This window comes from Corythoichthys intestinalis, chromosome 15 (genome assembly GCF_030265065.1).
Source record: "Corythoichthys intestinalis isolate RoL2023-P3 chromosome 15, ASM3026506v1, whole genome shotgun sequence".
Lineage (NCBI taxonomy): Eukaryota > Metazoa > Chordata > Actinopteri > Syngnathiformes > Syngnathidae > Corythoichthys > Corythoichthys intestinalis.
This window is the reverse complement of record NC_080409.1, coordinates 12,966,771-12,986,221: the sequence shown is the minus strand read 5'-3', so window position 1 is coordinate 12,986,221 and position 19,451 is coordinate 12,966,771. Positions and strand designations below refer to the sequence as shown.

Here is a 19,451-nt window from a genome sequence, read left to right as displayed (position 1 = left end):
GTTATGTTTTAGTCTCCCATGACACATTTTTAGCTTGTCATGGTCACGTCATAGTCATGAAAAAAAATTGTTCTTCGAGGAAATATTTTTGTTATCGTCATCAATGTCTAAAGCAACACTTTTCAGACCGCAGGTCTTAATGCACGAATCCGATTTTTTCGTGTTTTTCCCGACTTGAGTGAGGCATTAACTTGACGGTCTGAATTGGACAAGTCGAATAGAAGTGGACCAATTCAAATCCGATCAGGGTCACTTTCATATGTGGATTAAATCCGATCTGGGCCAGATTTTTCCAGAATGTGGCTGAGGTCGGAACTGTCAAGTCTCCTAAAACGGAATTCATGCAGCAATTATTTCAGCAAAGAGTGAGAGCAGCAGGCAAGACAGGAGCGATGTACTGTAGCTGTTCAACAGCATTAGCGCCTAGCTTGAACTCGGCTTTTACTATGAAGGAGGGGGGCTTAACCACAGTCATAAAAAAATTCAATGAACAACAGGATAAGCCTGATAATGCTCGGTTGTGCGCCAAATGAACAATATTTCAGTATTGCTTACATGGCCGAGTCGGGGCAAACTGACGCAAACCTAGCCCCTAACCCTAGGCTTATGTGTGTACGTCATGCGCGCACACTCACACAGTGCATAGCTATTTGTTTTGATGCTTCTGCGCATGCGGGTCAGTTTGCTCCCACGGGTGTCGGACTGTGAATTATTAATGCATAATACTTGAATGGGCTCAATGAACAAAGGCAGTCTGAACGGGCACGCCCAAAAAAACGATATGACAAAATCTGAATTGTGCATTAAAACTTACGGCCTTCCTGTTGGTTTTAGGGCATTCCTTGGTCACTTTCTGTACGTTCAGGTACTTCAGTTCCAGTTTTTTTTTTCGTAAAAAAACACACAACAAAAGAAATTAAAAAGACCAATGAATAAATTAACTATATATATATATATATATATATTGATGTAGTATTGAAAATGGTATCAGGTATTTTTTTGAGTATCGATATCGAGTTGAACATTTTAATATTGTGACAACATTGCAAGGAGGTGACGCAAGATTAATAGGATTTTGTCAAATATAAGCCAAAATGAAAAGGACATCTAGAAGCGTCAATGGGAGCCAACCTGTGGCCATAAAGCGTTCATGAGGAAAAAAAGGAAAGAAAAATCAACTGACCTCTCTGCAGACAATTTTGACATCCAATGCAATAGGAAACCTTGACATTTCCCATCATTTTCAGCATTTGTGGACGTTCAAACAAACCCACACGTCAATTTAACCAATACTTGGCTTGATTGACAGGTGCTCTGGCCCAATAAGCGTCCGAGGAGTCTCTCCAAGTCCCCCCTTCACACGCTCTCACTTGTGCAGCCTTGCGTGTAGCGCAAATCTTTGGCGTGAAGGAGGACTTGCAGCACTTTTGACTGTTCAAGGAACATCTCCAGGCTGCATCACGACACAAAAGCTTGACATGCATCACTAAATGAGGAGTCGGCTGAGGTAGAAGAGGGGAAAAAACACTTGAAACGATGTTCGCGCCGGCTGGGAAGCGCTGCTTCACCATTGAGTCTCTTGTGGCCAAGGAGAAACCGTTTCAGGCCGACGAACCTCTCAGGCCAACGGCACTCAGCTACGCCGGCCCCGACGCCCTAATGGGCGGCTATCCAGCGTCGGCGGCGGCCGGTCCTGGAGCTACCGCTTCCGCGGCGGCCGCTGCAGCCGCCGCGGCGGCGGCCGCCGTGGCCCGCTCGCTCTACCCGAACCCTGCCGAGCTAGTGTTCCCCGAGTCGGTGAGCCACCCGCCGCTCGGCACGGGGGTGGGTCCACACCCGCATTCGCACCCGCACGCGCACCCGCATCAGCAGCACAGCCAGCATCAGAACCAGCACCTCCAGCACCACGCGCACTTTTTCGGCTCCGCGCAACATCGAGACCCGCTCAACTTTTACCCCTGGGTGCTTCGGAACCGCTTTTTTGGACACAGATTTCAAGGTAAATTTCGCAAAAGATTTGAATAAATAAAATGAATTAAAAAAAATAAATAAAAAAAAATAAAAAAAATACATGCTTCTTCCAGTCGATAATTTGCTACTCGTGAATCAAAAAATGCAAAAAAAAAAAAAAAAATTACACTCAATATGCACATTCGTTACAAAATTATATTATGATAATTGTATTTTTTTCAATGCGTTAATTTCGTAATACAAATGTCTATACAATAAAATAATTCAAAACAGTATCATTATATTTCATGCAAACTATAATAAGTGTTACATTTGAGTGCGATTGTGGTTTAATTTTAAACGGTTTTGTGCCTGGAAAAATATTTTGTGCTCAATGAAAGTTGTTTTTTTAATAAATAAGACAAATAATAAAAATAAGCATCTATAATTGTTTATAGTTGTCTTAGATGATAAAAAATTGTTCAGCGGCATTAGAAAATATATTCAATAAGTACAAAATAGTGTAATAAATCTTAGAAATGAATTTGAGACTTATTTCACCGTTGCCAAAATACCTCGCGTTCAAGGTAAATATAGTAAAATGTAGAAAAGCAAAACAGAAAACAAAGAATTATCTTATACTAAATGAGTCACGTCTTTTTAAAAAACATCATTCAAAAAATAATCTCACGCAGCTTGTTTATTTTGTTCCGCTGCGTTTCTTATGTAAATGACATCCAACAATAACACAAGTCATTATTAACGGCAGTAGATGGCAATGAATGGCTATGCTTAATCATTAAATCGTATAAAATAAATAATGAAATAAAAAAATCAACAATTTGAACATCCAAAAGTCACTTATAGTATTCTATTAGATATTTTCTAATTGCATCCAACAATAACACAAGTATACAAGCCATTATTAACTCATTATGGTGCCATTGACGGCAGTAGGTGGCAATGAATGATCATGTTATCTTATAAAAAATAAATAATTGAATAGGAAAAAAAAAGAAAGAAAGAAAAAAAAAACCCACAACAATTTCAACCCCCAAAAGTCACATTTTCAATTCTGTATATTCTATATATATTTTCTTAAATTACAGCCAACAACAACACTAGGCAGTAGCTGCCATCGACAGTCGACGGCAATGAATTTATATTTTTATGAATTATATCGTGTATAAAATACTACTAATTAAATAATTTTAAAAATTAACCTCGCAAAAGTCACTCTTTCAATTCTGTTTTTCTAGTTTTTTATTCTTTTAAATAAAAATAATTACTTTAAAAAAAATAATTAATTACAATATATAAAATTTTTAAAAATCAAACATTTATTCAGGTAAACAAAAATTGATTAAAAAATGAATTTCTTAACTCACTCCCTGCCAATGACAGTGGTAGACGACAAATCCATATCAACTGGGATGGCTCCCATGGAGTGATCAAGTTTCATTGCCATTGACGCCCCCAATCCAATTTGACTGGTGGGGTAGCAGTGAGTCTCCCAGTCAAATAATCCAGTATTTTCTGCTTTTCCTTTATTATAAATTCAAAATACATAATTAAAAATATATATTTGTGTGTGATTAAAAAAAAAGAAAGATAATAAATGAAATAAAGAGTAAAAACAAACAAACAAACAAAAAAAAATAGAGAATAATCGCTGTTCCTAATTGTTTTTTTCAATCTATCTATACGAAAACAATATACAAAACAAAAAAAAAAGAATATTGACCGTACATCCCGTCCCCTTCATTTTTCTATTCATTCATTTTTCTGAGTTTCCTTTTTTAAATTCCAAATATGGCAGTTTTATTTTTTTTGCCTTGACGTCTATCGCCGTCAATCATTCATTCAAACATTCAAACGTAATTTCCGTATCCTATTTCGGTAGAAGCGTTTCTTCATTTACCCTACAACAAATGAAGATAAAAAGCCTTCTTAATAATACTAATTAAGCTTCATTTTGCTTCCCCAAATAATCACAATTTCACCACAGAACGATTGTTTTTAAATATGAGATTTAGGTATAAGAATAGCGGAGACCAGGGGCCCGGTCGTTACCGAGACTCACCCGGTCTGGCGCGGTCCTTCCTTCCCTCGCAGGGCACGACGTGTCACAGGACGGCCTGCTCCTCCACGGCCCGTTCGCTCGGAAGCCGAAAAGGATTCGAACCGCCTTCTCGCCGTCGCAGCTGCTGCGCCTGGAGCGGGCCTTCGAGAAGAACCATTACGTGGTGGGCGCCGAGCGGAAGCAACTGGCTGGCGGCCTCAGCCTGTCCGAGACTCAGGTGAGCAAACATGGCGGCTCTTCGCCTCGCCTCGCGCTCTTTTTTTGCTTTTCCCGCCGGCAACACGCTTGCAGGAAAAAAAAAAAAACTATCCATGGAAATCACATGCTTTTAACCCCATGATGCCTGTATTTACAGTTGACAAAAAGCATTGATGGAATAAATAAGTACAAAAAAAGTAATAATAATTAGATAAGTAGAAAAATATAACAAAAAAACACTCTAGAAAAACATGTCATTAAAAAACGCGAAATTCATATGAAATTTGAATAATAAATAAAAAGGAGGAATTTATGAATGTTTTATTTATTTTAGCAATTTTCACATTTTAAAAAACTTACTCTGTTCCTTTCAATTGTCGATATTTACTTTTATTTCTTCTTATCATTTGAAATAAAATATTATGATTTAAATATTCTGTACTTAGCATATTCTACTATTTTCATGAAATGATGTAAAACAGTAAATATTCTCCTTATGATTAAGAATATATTATTTTCAATATATTTTAAATGAAAAAAGAATAATGAAACAAATCTCTTTTTTAGTCTTTTATTCAAAGTTTATTTAAAAGATAAAAAGGGAAAACAGTCAAAACAAATATTTAGAGAAAAAAAATTGTATTTTGGATTGAAAAAGGAAAAGATCAAATATACTCTATTGTGACCGTATTGGCTGCCATTGAGGGCGATAGACGTCAAATCCATTTGGACTGTGGGGTTGGCAGCTCTCATTTAATTCATAACATTTAATTAATTACCTGCCACTGACAATGATATAGACCTCAAATTCATTCAAACAAATGTTCATTCACCCCTTTCAGTCAAAATTAACTGGACGTCTATTGCCATCAGTGGCAGCCGAAAGAGTGTTCTCATTCATCCTAGTTGGAAAATTTATCTGGGAAAAAAAGAGATGTTACAAGCATTTTATACAGTTATAAAGCTCACATATTGACATGATAAATTTGATAAATCATGTTAAAAAAAAAAAAAAAAGAGCTTTTTTTTCTTGATAATATATTCATCAAAACATATTGATTTTTTTATGCATTTAAATGTTTGGTCTGTTGTAAATAATATAAGAAAGTAGTTTTATATTCATTGTTATTAAAGAATGACACAATAGTTTTATGAAATATATACATGCATATATTTACCTGTAGTATTTTCCCCACAAAATATGCTATTAGAATAAGATATATTAATGAATATTGAATTGAACTTATTAAAAATGAATGATTTTGCATCCATGCTACATGTACTCTTGTCCCTATAGTGTATTCTTTTAAAACTCCACCACTAATGATGGCTTCATCTCCTCATTTTTAGAAATATTTAAAAAATCATTGTAGAAAGCGTTGATCATTTTATACTACTGCTATTTGAATGAGTTATTGAAAGACAGATTGTGTCCAATGCACTGCTTGGATGTGAAATGGCAGGGTGTAATCAGTGCGCATGTTTACAAGCTGATTTTCCTGCTTTGACAAGTCCAAAATAGCGTGTCAAATATTTAACGCTCTTGCTGGATGAAAGGCCTTTCATGCTCCACCCGTGTCACTTAGTCCTAATGGACAACTAACGAGTCAGTGCCAACTCATTTTTGACGGTGATAGACGTCCAATCCAAAATTTATGTTGAAAAAACCCATTAATAGCGCTTAAGTTCCAATACATTTGAAGTGGGAAGGCTAGATTCACATGGATTGGACCAGGGCCGTGCAGAGACCAATGGAGGGGCAGGTGCTCATAAATCAAAAGGGGGACATGAACAATTATTAATAGACCTTAAAACAACATAACTTCCATTTTAACCAGCTTTACAGTATAATTGGCTGTGACTGTGACAGACTTTAATTGGGAGGGGTGAGGAGTGAATAGAAATCAACACTATCATGAACATTTTCTGGCTGTGACTCAGTCAGTCTTTGCCTCTTTTCTTCCTTCAACCTCTACATCAAAACTTCCTTCCTCAACTTGCTGTTCATCTGAGAACAAACCACTCAGTCACCATCAGCACAGTTTTTTCAAAACTATGATTTCATGCTTATCCATACTTGACAACTTTAGCACCTAATAATTAATAAAGTAATGACATCAAATGTTATAGAACAATAACATTGTAATTGTGTTTATAATTGTTGTATTTTACCTGAATATCCTTGCAAACTGTGTTACTCTTACCAATTGTGCTACTCACCCAGCTGATGAGGGATCCACTGCCTTTAGCAGCCTCGTCCAGCTACATTTTTTTTTTTTTTTTTTTAAAAATCCCTCCACCTCCTTTTTTTTACGAGGCATGTCCACATAATGAAATACAAATCTTAAATTTAAAAAATCATATTCCCTGGTGGATTTTATTTTTAAAGCTTTCTTGATTTCTTTCACTCTCAGTAACTATGGAGGTAGATTTGTGTTTTTATTGCTTCAGTTAAAAAAAAAAGTTGTTTCAATCAAAATATATATTTTCAATCAAAAAAGTCACTTCAGTCAAAAAAAAAAAATGTGAATGCAAAAATAAATTTGAGACTCAAAAATGAGCAACATAATGCTTCAATCAAAAAAAATATTTTCAAAGAAAAAAATTCATATTTTTTAGAATTTCATATTTTATGGCTTCTAAGCGATATCCACAGTTGGCCAGCACACATGAACGTGCAAAAAAAAAAAAAAAAAGAAAGAAAAGAAAAAGCCCAGTCAAAAGGGGCACTTTGGGCTTGTAGGGGCAAAGGGGCAGGCGCTCAAGCACCCCCGCCTCCCTCCGTGCACGTGCCTGGATTGGACATCTATTAGTAATAAACTCATTTCAATGGTGTACCGCAAGCCACACGTCACTTCCGTTCATTAATATTCATGACGTTAGCTATTGTTGCTTAGGAGGGACATGCGACCGTTTGTCCCTGATAGGAAATAAATGTAAATCGTGTAGGAAGGAGATGTATTTTACAGAGCTAAACCTACCAATTCTCTCCGATAATGAGGTCTCTGCTGCCAAATTCACTTGTAAAGATGAGGAAGAACATAAAAATGTTCAGTTATAGAGATGGCTTGATTGTCGAGGGCTGAAAAAGAAAAAAAAACAACAACAACAAAAACGAGCCGACCGAAGCATAGCCTTAGCTTTTTTATCGACACCTTTTTCTTATGCGACTGACAATGACATTCTCCTGTTTCAACAAGCTATCCTTTACCACCAGCCCTGTTTTTCTTATATATTATATCCTCTGGTTGTCCTACGTCTCTGACCGTTCTTGGGGGTAATTTATATTATTTGTTTTGCGTAGCGATCGCAAATGCTACTCAGTGACAGCCAACGAAATCTTTTAATTTTTTCATCGATAACAAATCTTAATTCTATAATTCATTTACACTTCCCCCTTACTAAAGTTGTTTTTTTTTACAACAGAAAATGTAACAGTAGCAGTCAGATACCATATTAATTCTTTTCAGGTCATTCATTGCCAGACAGAAGCAGCACGGCACAGCGTCACGTTAAGAAATAAGTTAAAAATATCAAAATGATTTACCTCTTCGTCCTCTGAAAGACGATGCCAACCCAACAAAATGTTTACTGCATAAATGTTTACTGTCGAGCTGGCGTTAAAAGTCCACGCAAGTTGATTCAGTCTTCACATTTTTTCCTCCGAGTTTTTGGTTTCGGGAAACGTATGAAGAAAACACCCTTCATATGTCGTAATGTCTAGAGTTGTTTCTACAAGTTCCAAAAAAGCAATGTGTGATCGGCAGTGTTGGGCAAGTTACTTTAAAAAAGTAATTAGTTCTAGTTACTCACTACTTCTTCCAAAAAGTAACTGAGTTAGTAACTGAATTACTCTATAGTAAAAGTAACTAGTTACCAGGGAAAGTAACTATTTCCGTTACTTTAAAAAGAAGTTGTTATATGTCAAAGAATTTGAAATTTTCTGAGCAGTATTCGAGTCAGTTGAATAGAGAAGAACAGACAGGTAGTTGTGTTATAGAACCTTGTAATATTTATTGTACCTCACCAGCAACAGATTTATCCTACGCTTGAAGTGCAACAAAAATAAACAGATTTGAATTGCTTACCACAGATGTCGACAAAAGCTTTGAATGAATGAGCTGGGACAAACAGCATGGAGTCATAAGAAGTACGTGCACTATTAGGCTTGAGCGTTAACGTCACAGAATGGGGGATCACGTGAGATTTGACAACAACACAGCCTGACATTAAACTTGAACTTGCCAGTTCGATAAAGAGACAAACTCGTTACTAAGGCGAAGAACAGATATGTGATCAAACTTAAGGATCTGAACAATGTTGACCCTTACGAGCAAGCCGAAGACAAATGGAGTAAAGATGTCGACGGGCTTCCACAATTACGCGAAATGGACATTCTGCTGTATTTATTGTTTGGTGTATGTTACTAAACTCATCAGCGATTCCGAAATTACAAATCGCTACAAAGCTACGAACAGTTTTGCTGTGGATGGGTGCAGGACCTGCACATTATGACCGTATCAAACGGCAACTCCATCGTTCTTGCAAAGGTAGGCTATGTGTGTTTACTATTTTCATTGCCATGAACCTGAACGCACCCCAAGTCTTGGATGACAAATAAACAGAGCAGAGTAGACTCGCTACAGCTGGTAGTTTCTGGTAGTTTCTTCAATTTATTCAGAGTAAGTAACGCACCGTTTTTGACCATCAGTAACGGTAACGGCGTTGTAACGGCAGAAAAAATAATTAGTTAGATTACCCTGTCACTGGAAAAATAACGTCGTTATGTAACGGCGTTATTTATAACGGCGTTATTCCCAACACTGGTGATTGGAATATTCATTTTTGAAAGATTCCCGGAGAAAAAAGTAGCAAAATTAACACGGTTTCAATGCGAGGGCGGGTCTATAGTGTCCCACTCCTGCTTTTCTTCCGCTTTAAGATGCGACGTCACGGTCTAAAAATAGCATGCGTGCGGTACGCCATTGTCGGCAGAAGATCTTTCATCGCCCCTGCCAACATGGCCTCAGTGTGGTAGCCATGTTGGTAGGGGCAAGGTTTTCATCAAAGTCAATGCATTGACATTCAAATCAAGTTGACATTCAATCAAGTCACTATCTTATTTCTATCACTAAATGGCTGCCGTTGATGGTGCTAGACGTCCAATCAAATTGAAGTGGGAGGGTTGACAGCGAATGAATGCATGTTCGTTCGCTTCCAGCCTCCCACTTCAAATGGGATTGGACGTCAAGTTTTGTTAATGGTTGTTTTCACCATTAATTTTTCATGGTTTTGTAGGTATTTTTTGGCTGTTTTGAGAGTTTTTGCAGTTTTTTTTTTTTTGTTTGTTTGTTTTTTGTGTGGGTGAGGCTATTTTCATTGTTTCTGTATTTGCATTTTTTTTGCGTCTTCCACGGTTTTTCAAACATTTTTTTCACGTTTTTTTAAAAATATTTTGTTGTTGTTGCTGTTTTATAATGAACTAAATGGCCGACGTTGATGGTGCTAGATGTCCAATCAATTTGAAGTGGGAGGGTTGACAGCGAATTAATACGTGTTGTTTTTGTTTTTCACCAGCTATTTTCACTGTTTGTGCATTTGCATTTTTTTGTTTCTTCCATAATTTTCGAAGTATTTTTTTCTTCATATTTATTTGTTATTTTTTAATGTTTTATAATTTATTAAATGACTGCCGTTGATGGTGCTAGATGTCCAATCAATTTGAAGTGGGAGGGTTGACAGCGAATTAATATATGCTGGGGGTTTTTTTTCACGGGCTATTTTCACTGTTTGTATATTTGCATTTTTTTGTGTCTTCCATAGTTTTCAAGTATTTTTTTCTTCATATTTATTTGTTATTTTTTAAATATTTTATAATTTACTAAATGACTGCCGTTGATGGTGCTAGACGTCCAGTCAATTTGAAGTGGGAGCGTTGACAGCGTGTTCGCTCGCTACCAGCCTCCCACTTCAAATGGATTGGACGTCAAGTTTTGTTAATGGGTGTTTTCACCATAAATGTTTCATGGTTTTGTAGGTATTTTTTGGCTGTCTTCGGAGTTTTTGCAGGTTTTTTTTGTACCCCAAGTTTTGCGTGTTTTTTTTCTTTTTGGAGGGGGGTGGGGGGTGTTTTCACTGTTTGTATATTTGCATTTTTTTGCGTCTTCTATAGTTTTTCAAGTATTTTTTTCATGTTTTGTTTGTGGTACAGTTGTACTTCTACTTACGAAATTAATTGGTTCTGGGAATACTTTCTTAACTTCAAAATTCTGTAAGTAGAGATGCGTTTTCCATGTAAATGTCCTAATCCGTTAATGCCCCTAAAAATTCAGACATAAATCTTTTATAATGCATAAAAATGCATCAAAAACATGTAACAAATATATGTTACAAAAAGTACGATGGGCTGCTGTGGTCGATACAGATCTATCAGGTCACTTCCTGTTGATGTGGGGATCTTTGGGGGACACGTCCTGTTGATATCAGGTCACTTAATGTTAATTTGGGGACATTTGGGGGACACGTCCTGTTGATATCAGGTCACTTCATGATGATTTGGGGACTTTTCGGGGACATGTCCTGTCGCATGAGTGTCAATGGCATCAACTTACTTGGGTGCCATATGAATGTCAATGGGCTATAACTGTAAATTTTTGGTCAAAAAGCATAAACCACACAGGTTTTTCTGCCATTGAAAATAATTGGGAAATTTGGACATACATGGCCGTCAATGACATCCCAGTAGAAATTAATGGAACATTTTTTGGCAAATTTTAGGGGAACCATAAGTTTTTGCCAATTTCTGTATACAACGTTTATTTCCCTTACCGTCCTGGAACCCCCCCCCCCCCCCCCCCATAAAACTGGCATTTACAGGTGAAAGAAAAATTTGGGGGGATCATTCAAAAAATTCCCTGTGTCGTGCAAAAATTCCGGTCTTTTGATATTCGAACGGTGACAGTCGGTCAAATGGTTTGGGCTGTGTGGCGCGCTGAAGAAACGCCATCCAAAAAAATGTAAAAAAATCTGGGCCTTTGCCTCACAAAGCTTTATCTAATTAAATTATTGCATAATAAACATAAAATCTGAGTTCAGAATAATGTAAAAAAAGAATAGAGTAAAGAATAAAAGTTAATACACTCATCTAAAGCTGTCGGAACACGAAGGGTGAATGAAGAGGACGCTAGGATACACATACAGTAGAGGTCCCTCTTAGCCAATTGGATGCCAGGAATGCTAGACAATGGCAGAGCAGCTATTGCCTTGCACTTCAAATGGATTGGACATCTTGTGCAGTTAATAGGTGTTTTTATTCTTAATTTTTTATGGCTTTTGCGTTTTTTGTTGTTGTTTTGCATTTTCTTGCATTGTTTTTTGATATTTTAAACATTTTTTGCGTTTCCCCCATTTTTTCGCTTATATTCATCCATCTATTCTTTTTTTTTTTTTTTTTTTTTTTTTTTAGAGGTTTTCAGGTTTTGGGATGTTATCCATTTGCTGCCTACCCTCCAAATTCAAATGTATTGGACATCTATTGCTGTTGACAGGTGTATTTACTATGAAAAAAAAGATTATGTTTTTCCTTTTTTTGGGTGATTTTTTGTTGTTGTTGCATTTTTGCAGTTTCGTAACCCAACCCAGATTTTTGCAGTTTCCAAATTTTTTTACGGTTTCGTTCATTCTCTGCCAACCCTTTCAGTTCAAATGGATTGGACATCTTCTGCAGTTATCATGTGTTTTACTCAGAATTTTTATATTTTGTTGTTGTTGTAGTTTTTTGCATTTTTAGTTGTCTTTTGTTATGGGAACGTGTGCGCTCATTCCAAAACGTTAAAGCAGAAGTTCAGGATTTTTGACATTAGGCTTAATCTCTGAGTTTGCGGGGATTTAGTTAGTTGGTGGAGTTGATTTCAACAAATTCCGTTTTGTTTGCAAATTATTTGTTAGCTTCAGGGCTCCGGAGTGGCTAAGCTAGCGCGAGTCAATGGCACCATTATAGCATGCCAATAAAAAACAACATATGCACACATGAAAATCATCGATGAGCCATGCAATCAATAGTGTTGGCTATGTTTTTTTAGGATAAAGTTATTAAAACATACCATTGCATGTGAAAAATTGCAGTATGAACAGCAACATTTGTAATCCAGAAGCTCTGCAGAGGAGCAGGGCGGAGTGATATCGCATCGTTTTTTCTTCACCTCTGATTTTTTTATGTCGTAGCCAGCAGCAAGTGACCAGTTGATAGTTTTCCTTGCTATTTATGGGGAATTTGTGAACTTTCCATTGCCCGTTTCTTCTGTATGTTTCCACAGCCTCTAAATGCACATTTCGCCATGTTGCCGGCCGTCAGTTAACTCAGCAGACTGATGCTGCATCCGACGAAGGTGGGAAGTCAGAGTTTCCAACCTCTGATCATGAAAAATGTCATTAGTACGGATCCTCTATTTGATCGCTTATGAGAAGTCAGGTTTCCTGGAGGTCAAAATGTCTTTTGAAGGCAAAAAAAAAAAAAAAAAACTTGTGGCGATCAGCAATCTTTGCTGTTTACATTCGCTAGGAATGCTTTAAGGCAACTGGTACCCTCCGAGCGAGATAAGTCTGACTTCCCACCTTCCCCCGAATGCGGCGTGAGAACGATTGACCGAAGCACTCCTCTTTATCGGGGCCGTATTACGCATCTAAAAAAATAGTCCTGCAGAATGAAATGAATTACGGCAGTTTGGTGTCACATTGTTTTGGCCGCATGGGTGTTTTGAAACAATGATCTGTGTTTTGAATTTATTTGACCATGTTGGATATGTTTGTAGTTCTGTACAGTTTTTTAATTGGCGTGCTATAATGGTGCCATTGACTCGCACTAGCTTAGCCACTACGGCGCCCTGAAACTAACAAATAACTTGCAAAAGAAATGGAATTTGTTGAAATCAACTCCACCAACTACCAAAACCCCCGCTAACTTGAAGATTAAGCCTAATGTCAAAAACCCTGAACTTCCGTTTCAAGTCCATGTATTTCAAACTACATTTACGTAGACGGAGATACATACAGTGTGATCGAATCCATCTGACCCGGCTCGCGATGCTTGCGTGCAGGTGAAGGTGTGGTTCCAGAACCGGCGTACCAAGTACAAGCGTCAGAAACTTGAGGAGGACGGCCCGGAAGCCCAGCAGAAGAAGAAGGGCAACCACCACATCAACAGGTGGCGCGTGGCCACCAAGCAGAACGCTTCTGAGGACATCGACGTTGTCACCTCCGAGGATTAAGGCGCCGCCGACGCCTCGACAGGACCAACCCACCGCGTTATTTATTACGGAAGAGATGATGAAGTAGACTTTTGGCCAACGGGACAACATGGACGCCCCTGCCATTGTATTCTCATGCTGTTGTTTCATTAAAGCTGCTCTGTAGGTCACTGACCTCGGTTTACATTTATTCACTCGTTGGCTGCCGTCGACGATGCTAGACGTCCGATCGTCTACTGGTGATAATGCAAAGACCTTTCATGACCCCAATCAAAATGGACTCCAGGCGGCCATGTTGGAAGGGGTGATGTTTCCATCAAAGTCGTGTATTGACGTTCAAATCAAGCCATAACCAGTGTTGTTAATCTTAGGGCACTTTCACACTAGTACTGTTTGGTCAGTTTTAAACGGACCAGATTTCTATTTCTCAGATAGTCTGCTTCGTTTTGTAAATCTGAGCGCTAATCCGAACTCGAGTTCAGACTAAACAAACGAACTCTGGTCCACTCATAATTCTTCGGTGTCGGTCAGCTTTAAGCGCATCCTGCTTCGACCGAAGCAGGGTGCGCTTTTGCGACGCTACAAGCAGGGCATCCATGAAAGCGGAAATATAGTGCTCGTGCGATACAAAATCAACAATGGCAAGATGATATAAGATTAATCATGGCCAAATGTTGTTGTGCTGTGTTAAGCAGTTGCATTTGATTCACAAAATAGGGTTCTAATATGGTGGTTGTGTTTTGCATGCTGTTGCTGAACGTAATGTGTGAGCATGACGGAGCCTTTTGGGGCCGCTGTTTCATAAGTCTCGCTCTCCTTGAAGTGGCGACAATTTGACCGTCTTAAAAAGTCACGAAAGAGAGAGCGTTTGCGTGCCTGTGTGACCTAGGGTACCACGCGGTTCCCTTTTGTGGTTTAATTTTCCCCAATGTACTTTTTAAAAAATACTCTAGTTCGCTCTGCATAGAGTTTGGAAGGAGCGAACCCGCCGTTGGCCGAGCGGCGACTTAATTTAAGCAACAATCATGCAGCTTCACAGCACCACGTTGTGACGCTGCACACTCCTTCCCCTCCCAGGAGGGAGGTATTACTAACCAATGAGTGCGCCTTTCGTCCAAGTGCTGCTACTTGGAAAATTCGGTTGGCGAAGTGTGAATGCTGAGCCTTTTTAACAAGTCAAGTCAATTTTTCAGATTTCCGCCTGTATTTGCGTTTTCTTCACGCTTCCTTTGTTTTTTTCAAAAAACAGTTTTTTTTGTGGTTTTGGGTTTTGGGGGGAGATTTTTTTTTCTTTTAGTTTTTTGGGTATTTAAATTTTTGAGTTATTTTATTTGTGGTTTCTTGATTTCTTGTGGTTTGTGCATTTTTTCTCTGTTTGCACATTTTGTCATTCAAAATTTGCAGTTTTTCATTTTTGGGGCAGGTTTTTTGTTTTTGGAGTGTTTAGACGTTCCCATTTTTCTGAAATTTTTAAACCTTTATTTGCATTTGTTCACACCTAAAAATGTTTTTGTGTTTATTTTGTGTTTTTTTTTTGCATTTTTTTCAGTTTTTTTTATTTTTATTTTTTTTGTGGTTTTACAATTTTTTAATATTATAAATATTATTTTTTAATTATTTGTGGTTTCTTGATTTCTCATGTTTTATGTGTTTTTCACTGCTTGCATGTTTTTTGTGTGTTTATTGGCAGTTTTTTCATTTTTGGGGTGCAGTTTTTTTCACGTTTCTTGGGGTTTTCACATTTTTTCAGATTTTGCATTTTCATTTTAGTAGGTTTTTTTGTTGCAGTTTTTGTGTTATTTTTTTTGTTTTCACTTTTGTTATTTTCACATTTTTTTCATTCTTTTGTGACTTTTCAGTGTTGCTTTTTTTGTTCAGTTTTGCACATTTTCCCCACTTATGGGTTTTGCGAGGTTTTTTTTGTTTCTTGATATTCAAATCCGTTTTCACTTTCTTTTTTCATTTTTTGTTTTGTTTTGGAAGTTTGCATGCATTTTTTATGTGGTTTTTTATTTCTGGTGGTTGGGCTACAAAAAAAAGGGCAATGGGCCGGAATTTTGATAAATCTTACGTGATGGATCAAGACAGAAAAAGTCAAAATTTACTTGTGATATCGTCTGTGTTTATTCCTGATAGCCAAATTTTCCATTGGATCTCATAGCAAATGCACGTGCATTATTTTTGACTGGCGTCACTCGTGCGTCTAAGCAGGGTTAAGAAACCGCCAGGAGGAACCAAAACAAGGCCGAGGTGTCAGGAAGTCACCTTCGCATTAGACAAACGCGTGAGGAATGTTGCCGGCGCAGGTGTCAGGTGCGACGGACGGACGAATGGAGAGAGAAAGTAGCCGCCCTTTGTGCCTGTCTAATCACCCGTCAAAAGAAACGGAAGGAATCTGTCGCTAATGACCGCCGGGCTCAAGCCATCAACCGGCATGTCACACCTTCATGTCTTGTTTTGGAAACCAAAAGAAAAGGGTAGGAAAGGAAAGGGGGGGCTTCAAAACAACACAAAAGGACTGTTTTGCTTGTCGGGAGATCCCACAAGCTAAAGTTTCCTCGGCTAAAGGAATAAGAATCACACTAGGGCACCACCGTTAACTTGTTGGCTGTCATCGACGGTGCTAGAGATCCAATCCAATTGGGATTTTATGGGGCCAATTAATGTTCATCAAGCACCCTTAATTGCACTGAAAGATAATGAGCATATTTTGGTCACTTGCAGGTGATTTTAGGGCATGTCTGGGTCAATTCCTGTTCATTTTTGTCAATTTCTGGTGGACTTCCTGTTGATTTTGGATCATTTTTGGGTAACTCCCTTCATATTTTGGTCCCTTCTTGTTGATTTTGGGTGGCTTTCCGTTTGTTTTAATCACTTCCTATCGATTTTGGGCCAATACCTGTGTGCGTTCCCATGTATTTTGATTATTTCCTGTTGATTTTTGGGGCATGTCTTGGTCAATTCTTGATATTTTTTGGGCATTTCTGGTGGAGTTCCTGTTGATTTTATTCTCTTCCTGTCGATTTTTGGTCATTTTTGGGTTACCCCCTTTATATTTTAGTCACTAAATGTTGATTTTGGGTCATTTTTGGGTCAGTTCCTGTTGACTTTTGGGTAATTTCTGGGCTACTTCCCTTATACTTTGGTCACTTCCTGTCAATTTTGGGTCATTTTTCGGTGACTTCCTGTTTATTTGATTTACTTTCAGTTGCTTTTGGGACATGTCTGGATCAAAAATTCTGTTCATTTTTGGTGGACTTATTTCAATACCTGTGTGCATTCCCATATAGTTTGGTCACTTTGGGGCATGTCCTGGGCAATTCCTGTTAATTTTTTGGGCATTTCTGGTGGACTTACCTGTTGATTTTAGTCTCTTCCTGTTGATTTTTGGGTCATTTCCTGACGATGTTTGGCTCATTTCTGGGCTACTTCCTGTATATTTTGGTCCCTTCCTGTTGATTTTGGGTCATTTTTCGGTGACTTCTTCTTTATTTTGGTCACTTCCTGTTGATTTTGGGGCATGTCTGGATCACTTCCTGTTAATTTGGGGAATTTTTGGCGGACTTTTTGTTTATTTTGGTCGTTTCCTGTTGATGTGGAGTCATTTCTGGTTGACTCCCTTTATGTTTCGGTCCCATCTTGTTTATTTTGGGTCATTTTAATCACTTCCTGTTAATTTTGGGTCAATACCTTAATTTTGGGGCATTTTTGGCGGAGTTTGTGTTTATTTTGGTCTCTTCCTGTTGATTTTGGGTCATGTTTGGGCTACCCGCTTAGTATTTTGGTCACTAAATGTTGATTTGGGGTTATTTTTGGTTCATTTCTGGGTTACTTCCCTTATATTTTGGTCACTTCTTGTCAATTTTGTGTCATTTTTCGGTGATTTCCAATTACCGTAATTTTCGGACTATAAGCAACAACTTTCCCCCCCCTCATTCTGAATCCTGCAGCTATAGTCCAGTGCGGCTTATTTGTTAATTTATTTGGTTTATTAGGTAACGCTTTATTTCACAGTGGTATCATAAGACCATCATAATAATGACATGACACTACCATGGGCATTGCTGAATGCTTATGACAGATGTAATTAAGTGTCAGCCAGCAAATTATGTCACTAACTGAATTTATGTCCAGCTCGGATCTTTTACATCCATTCAAAAGAGAGATTATTTGCCAGATGACACGAAATGACATTTGTTATAAGCATTCATTCATGCTCATGACATTCTCATGTCATAATTATGATTGTCTTATGACAGTCTTATGACGTCACTGTCAAACAAAGTGTTTCCAAATACCATAACTTGCAATTAATGAAACAACTGGAACAGCAACTGAAGAAATAATTAGCACAGAACATGAATTTTGATTGTTATTTACATCTGTAGCGCTGCAATGCCAGCTAGGAGGCATGTTCGACGACAACAGTGTGGACAGCAGGTGGCAGCAGTGGTCTCCCACAAGGGAGCAGTGATGGTCAAAATGAAGCTTTGCAGCCAATTCAAAGCTTCATGGTGGTTCATTTGGTCTTAAAACAGTCTTATGATGCCGCTGTCAAATAAAGTGTTAACGGTTAATATCTTTTGGTGTAAATATCTCATAATACTGAAAGGACAACTGCGGCTTTTATTCCAGTGCAGCTTATCTTTGAACAAATGTCTTTTCGTGTCAGATTTGGTGGGTGGCGGCTTATATAGTCAGGTGCGCCTTATAGTCTGGAAATTATGGTAATTTTAATCACTTTCTGTTGATTTGGGGTCATTTTTGGGTTACCCCCTTTATATTTTTTATATTTTTATATTTTTTTTTATTTTTCCTGTTGATTTTTGGTCATTTCTGAGTTACTCCCTTTATATTTCAGTCACTCCTTGTTGATTTTGGGTCATTATTTGGGTGGTTTCTTTTTTATTGTAATCACTCCTTATCGATTTTGGGTCATTACCTGTGTGCGTTCTCATATGTTTTGGTCATTTCCTGTTGACTTTGGTGCATGTCTGGGTCAAATCCTGTCCATTTTTTGGGTATTTCTGGTGGACTTACTAAATGTTGAATTTGGGTCATTTCCTGTTAATTTTTGGGTAATTTCTGGGCTACTTCCCTAATATTTTGCTCACTTCCTGTTGATTTGGGGGGTCATTTCTGGGTAATTTACTACATGTTTTGGTCACTTCCTATTGATTTTGAGACATATTCGGGTTACTTCCTACTTATTTTAGTCATTTCCTGTTGATTTTGTGTCATATTTGTGTGTGTCCCTTTACATTTCGGTCACTTCCAGACATTTTCAGCAAATTGAGCATGTTTTTGGTTACTTCCTGTGGATATTAAGGCATATTTAGGTTACTTCTTTTGATTTTTGGCTAATTACTGATGATTTTGGGTCATTTCCGGTTGCATTCTTATATATTTGTAGTTATTGTTTTGCTAACTCCTTGTTTATTTTGTTCACTTTCAGTAGATATAGAAACTCACCCAGAAATGACCATAAATATACTGACAGTGACCATGAAATGCTCAAAAACCAACAGGAAGTCACCCAAAAAAGCTCTAAAATTAACAGGACGTGACCAAAAAACTTAATATGCTCATTTTATCACACCCCTGCCAGTCAAAATGGATTGGACGTCTTGCGCCGTCAATGGTGGCCCAAGAACTAACAAGGACCCTAAAACGAAAACTGTTGGCCCGTTCCAGCAGAGAAGACATTTGGGAATGCATAAATTGGAACAGATGACTTGTGGAGAAGGCGGCAAACGCCTTCACGCTTTGTCATTAGCTTACCGCGCTAAAGAGCAGATGTTATATCCGTCTTTCGCTTGGCAAAAAAAAAAGCACCTCGCGCGCTAAACGTCACGTCGCATCAGTCACGCCATGATAAGCGTAATTAAGCACTAGATTCATTAGCATTGTACACACTTGGAAGAAAACATCATCATGTAAACACCCAGTAAATTGCTTTTTAAGACTACAGTACA

The 19,451-nt window shown here is 37.9% G+C and overlaps 1 protein-coding gene across 1 annotated transcript; it reads left to right on the top strand.

Annotated features, from left to right (window-relative positions):
• The first annotated feature begins 1,536 nt into the window (after positions 1 to 1,536).
• On the top strand, positions 1,537 to 13,497 carry emx1 (empty spiracles homeobox 1). Its single transcript, XM_057859991.1, has 3 exons — positions 1,537 to 1,999; positions 4,066 to 4,250; positions 13,327 to 13,497. Exons 1-3 carry the CDS (start codon positions 1,537 to 1,539, stop codon positions 13,495 to 13,497), a joined length of 819 nt encoding a protein of 272 aa, XP_057715974.1.
• Positions 13,498 to 19,451: the final 5,954 nt, after the last annotated feature.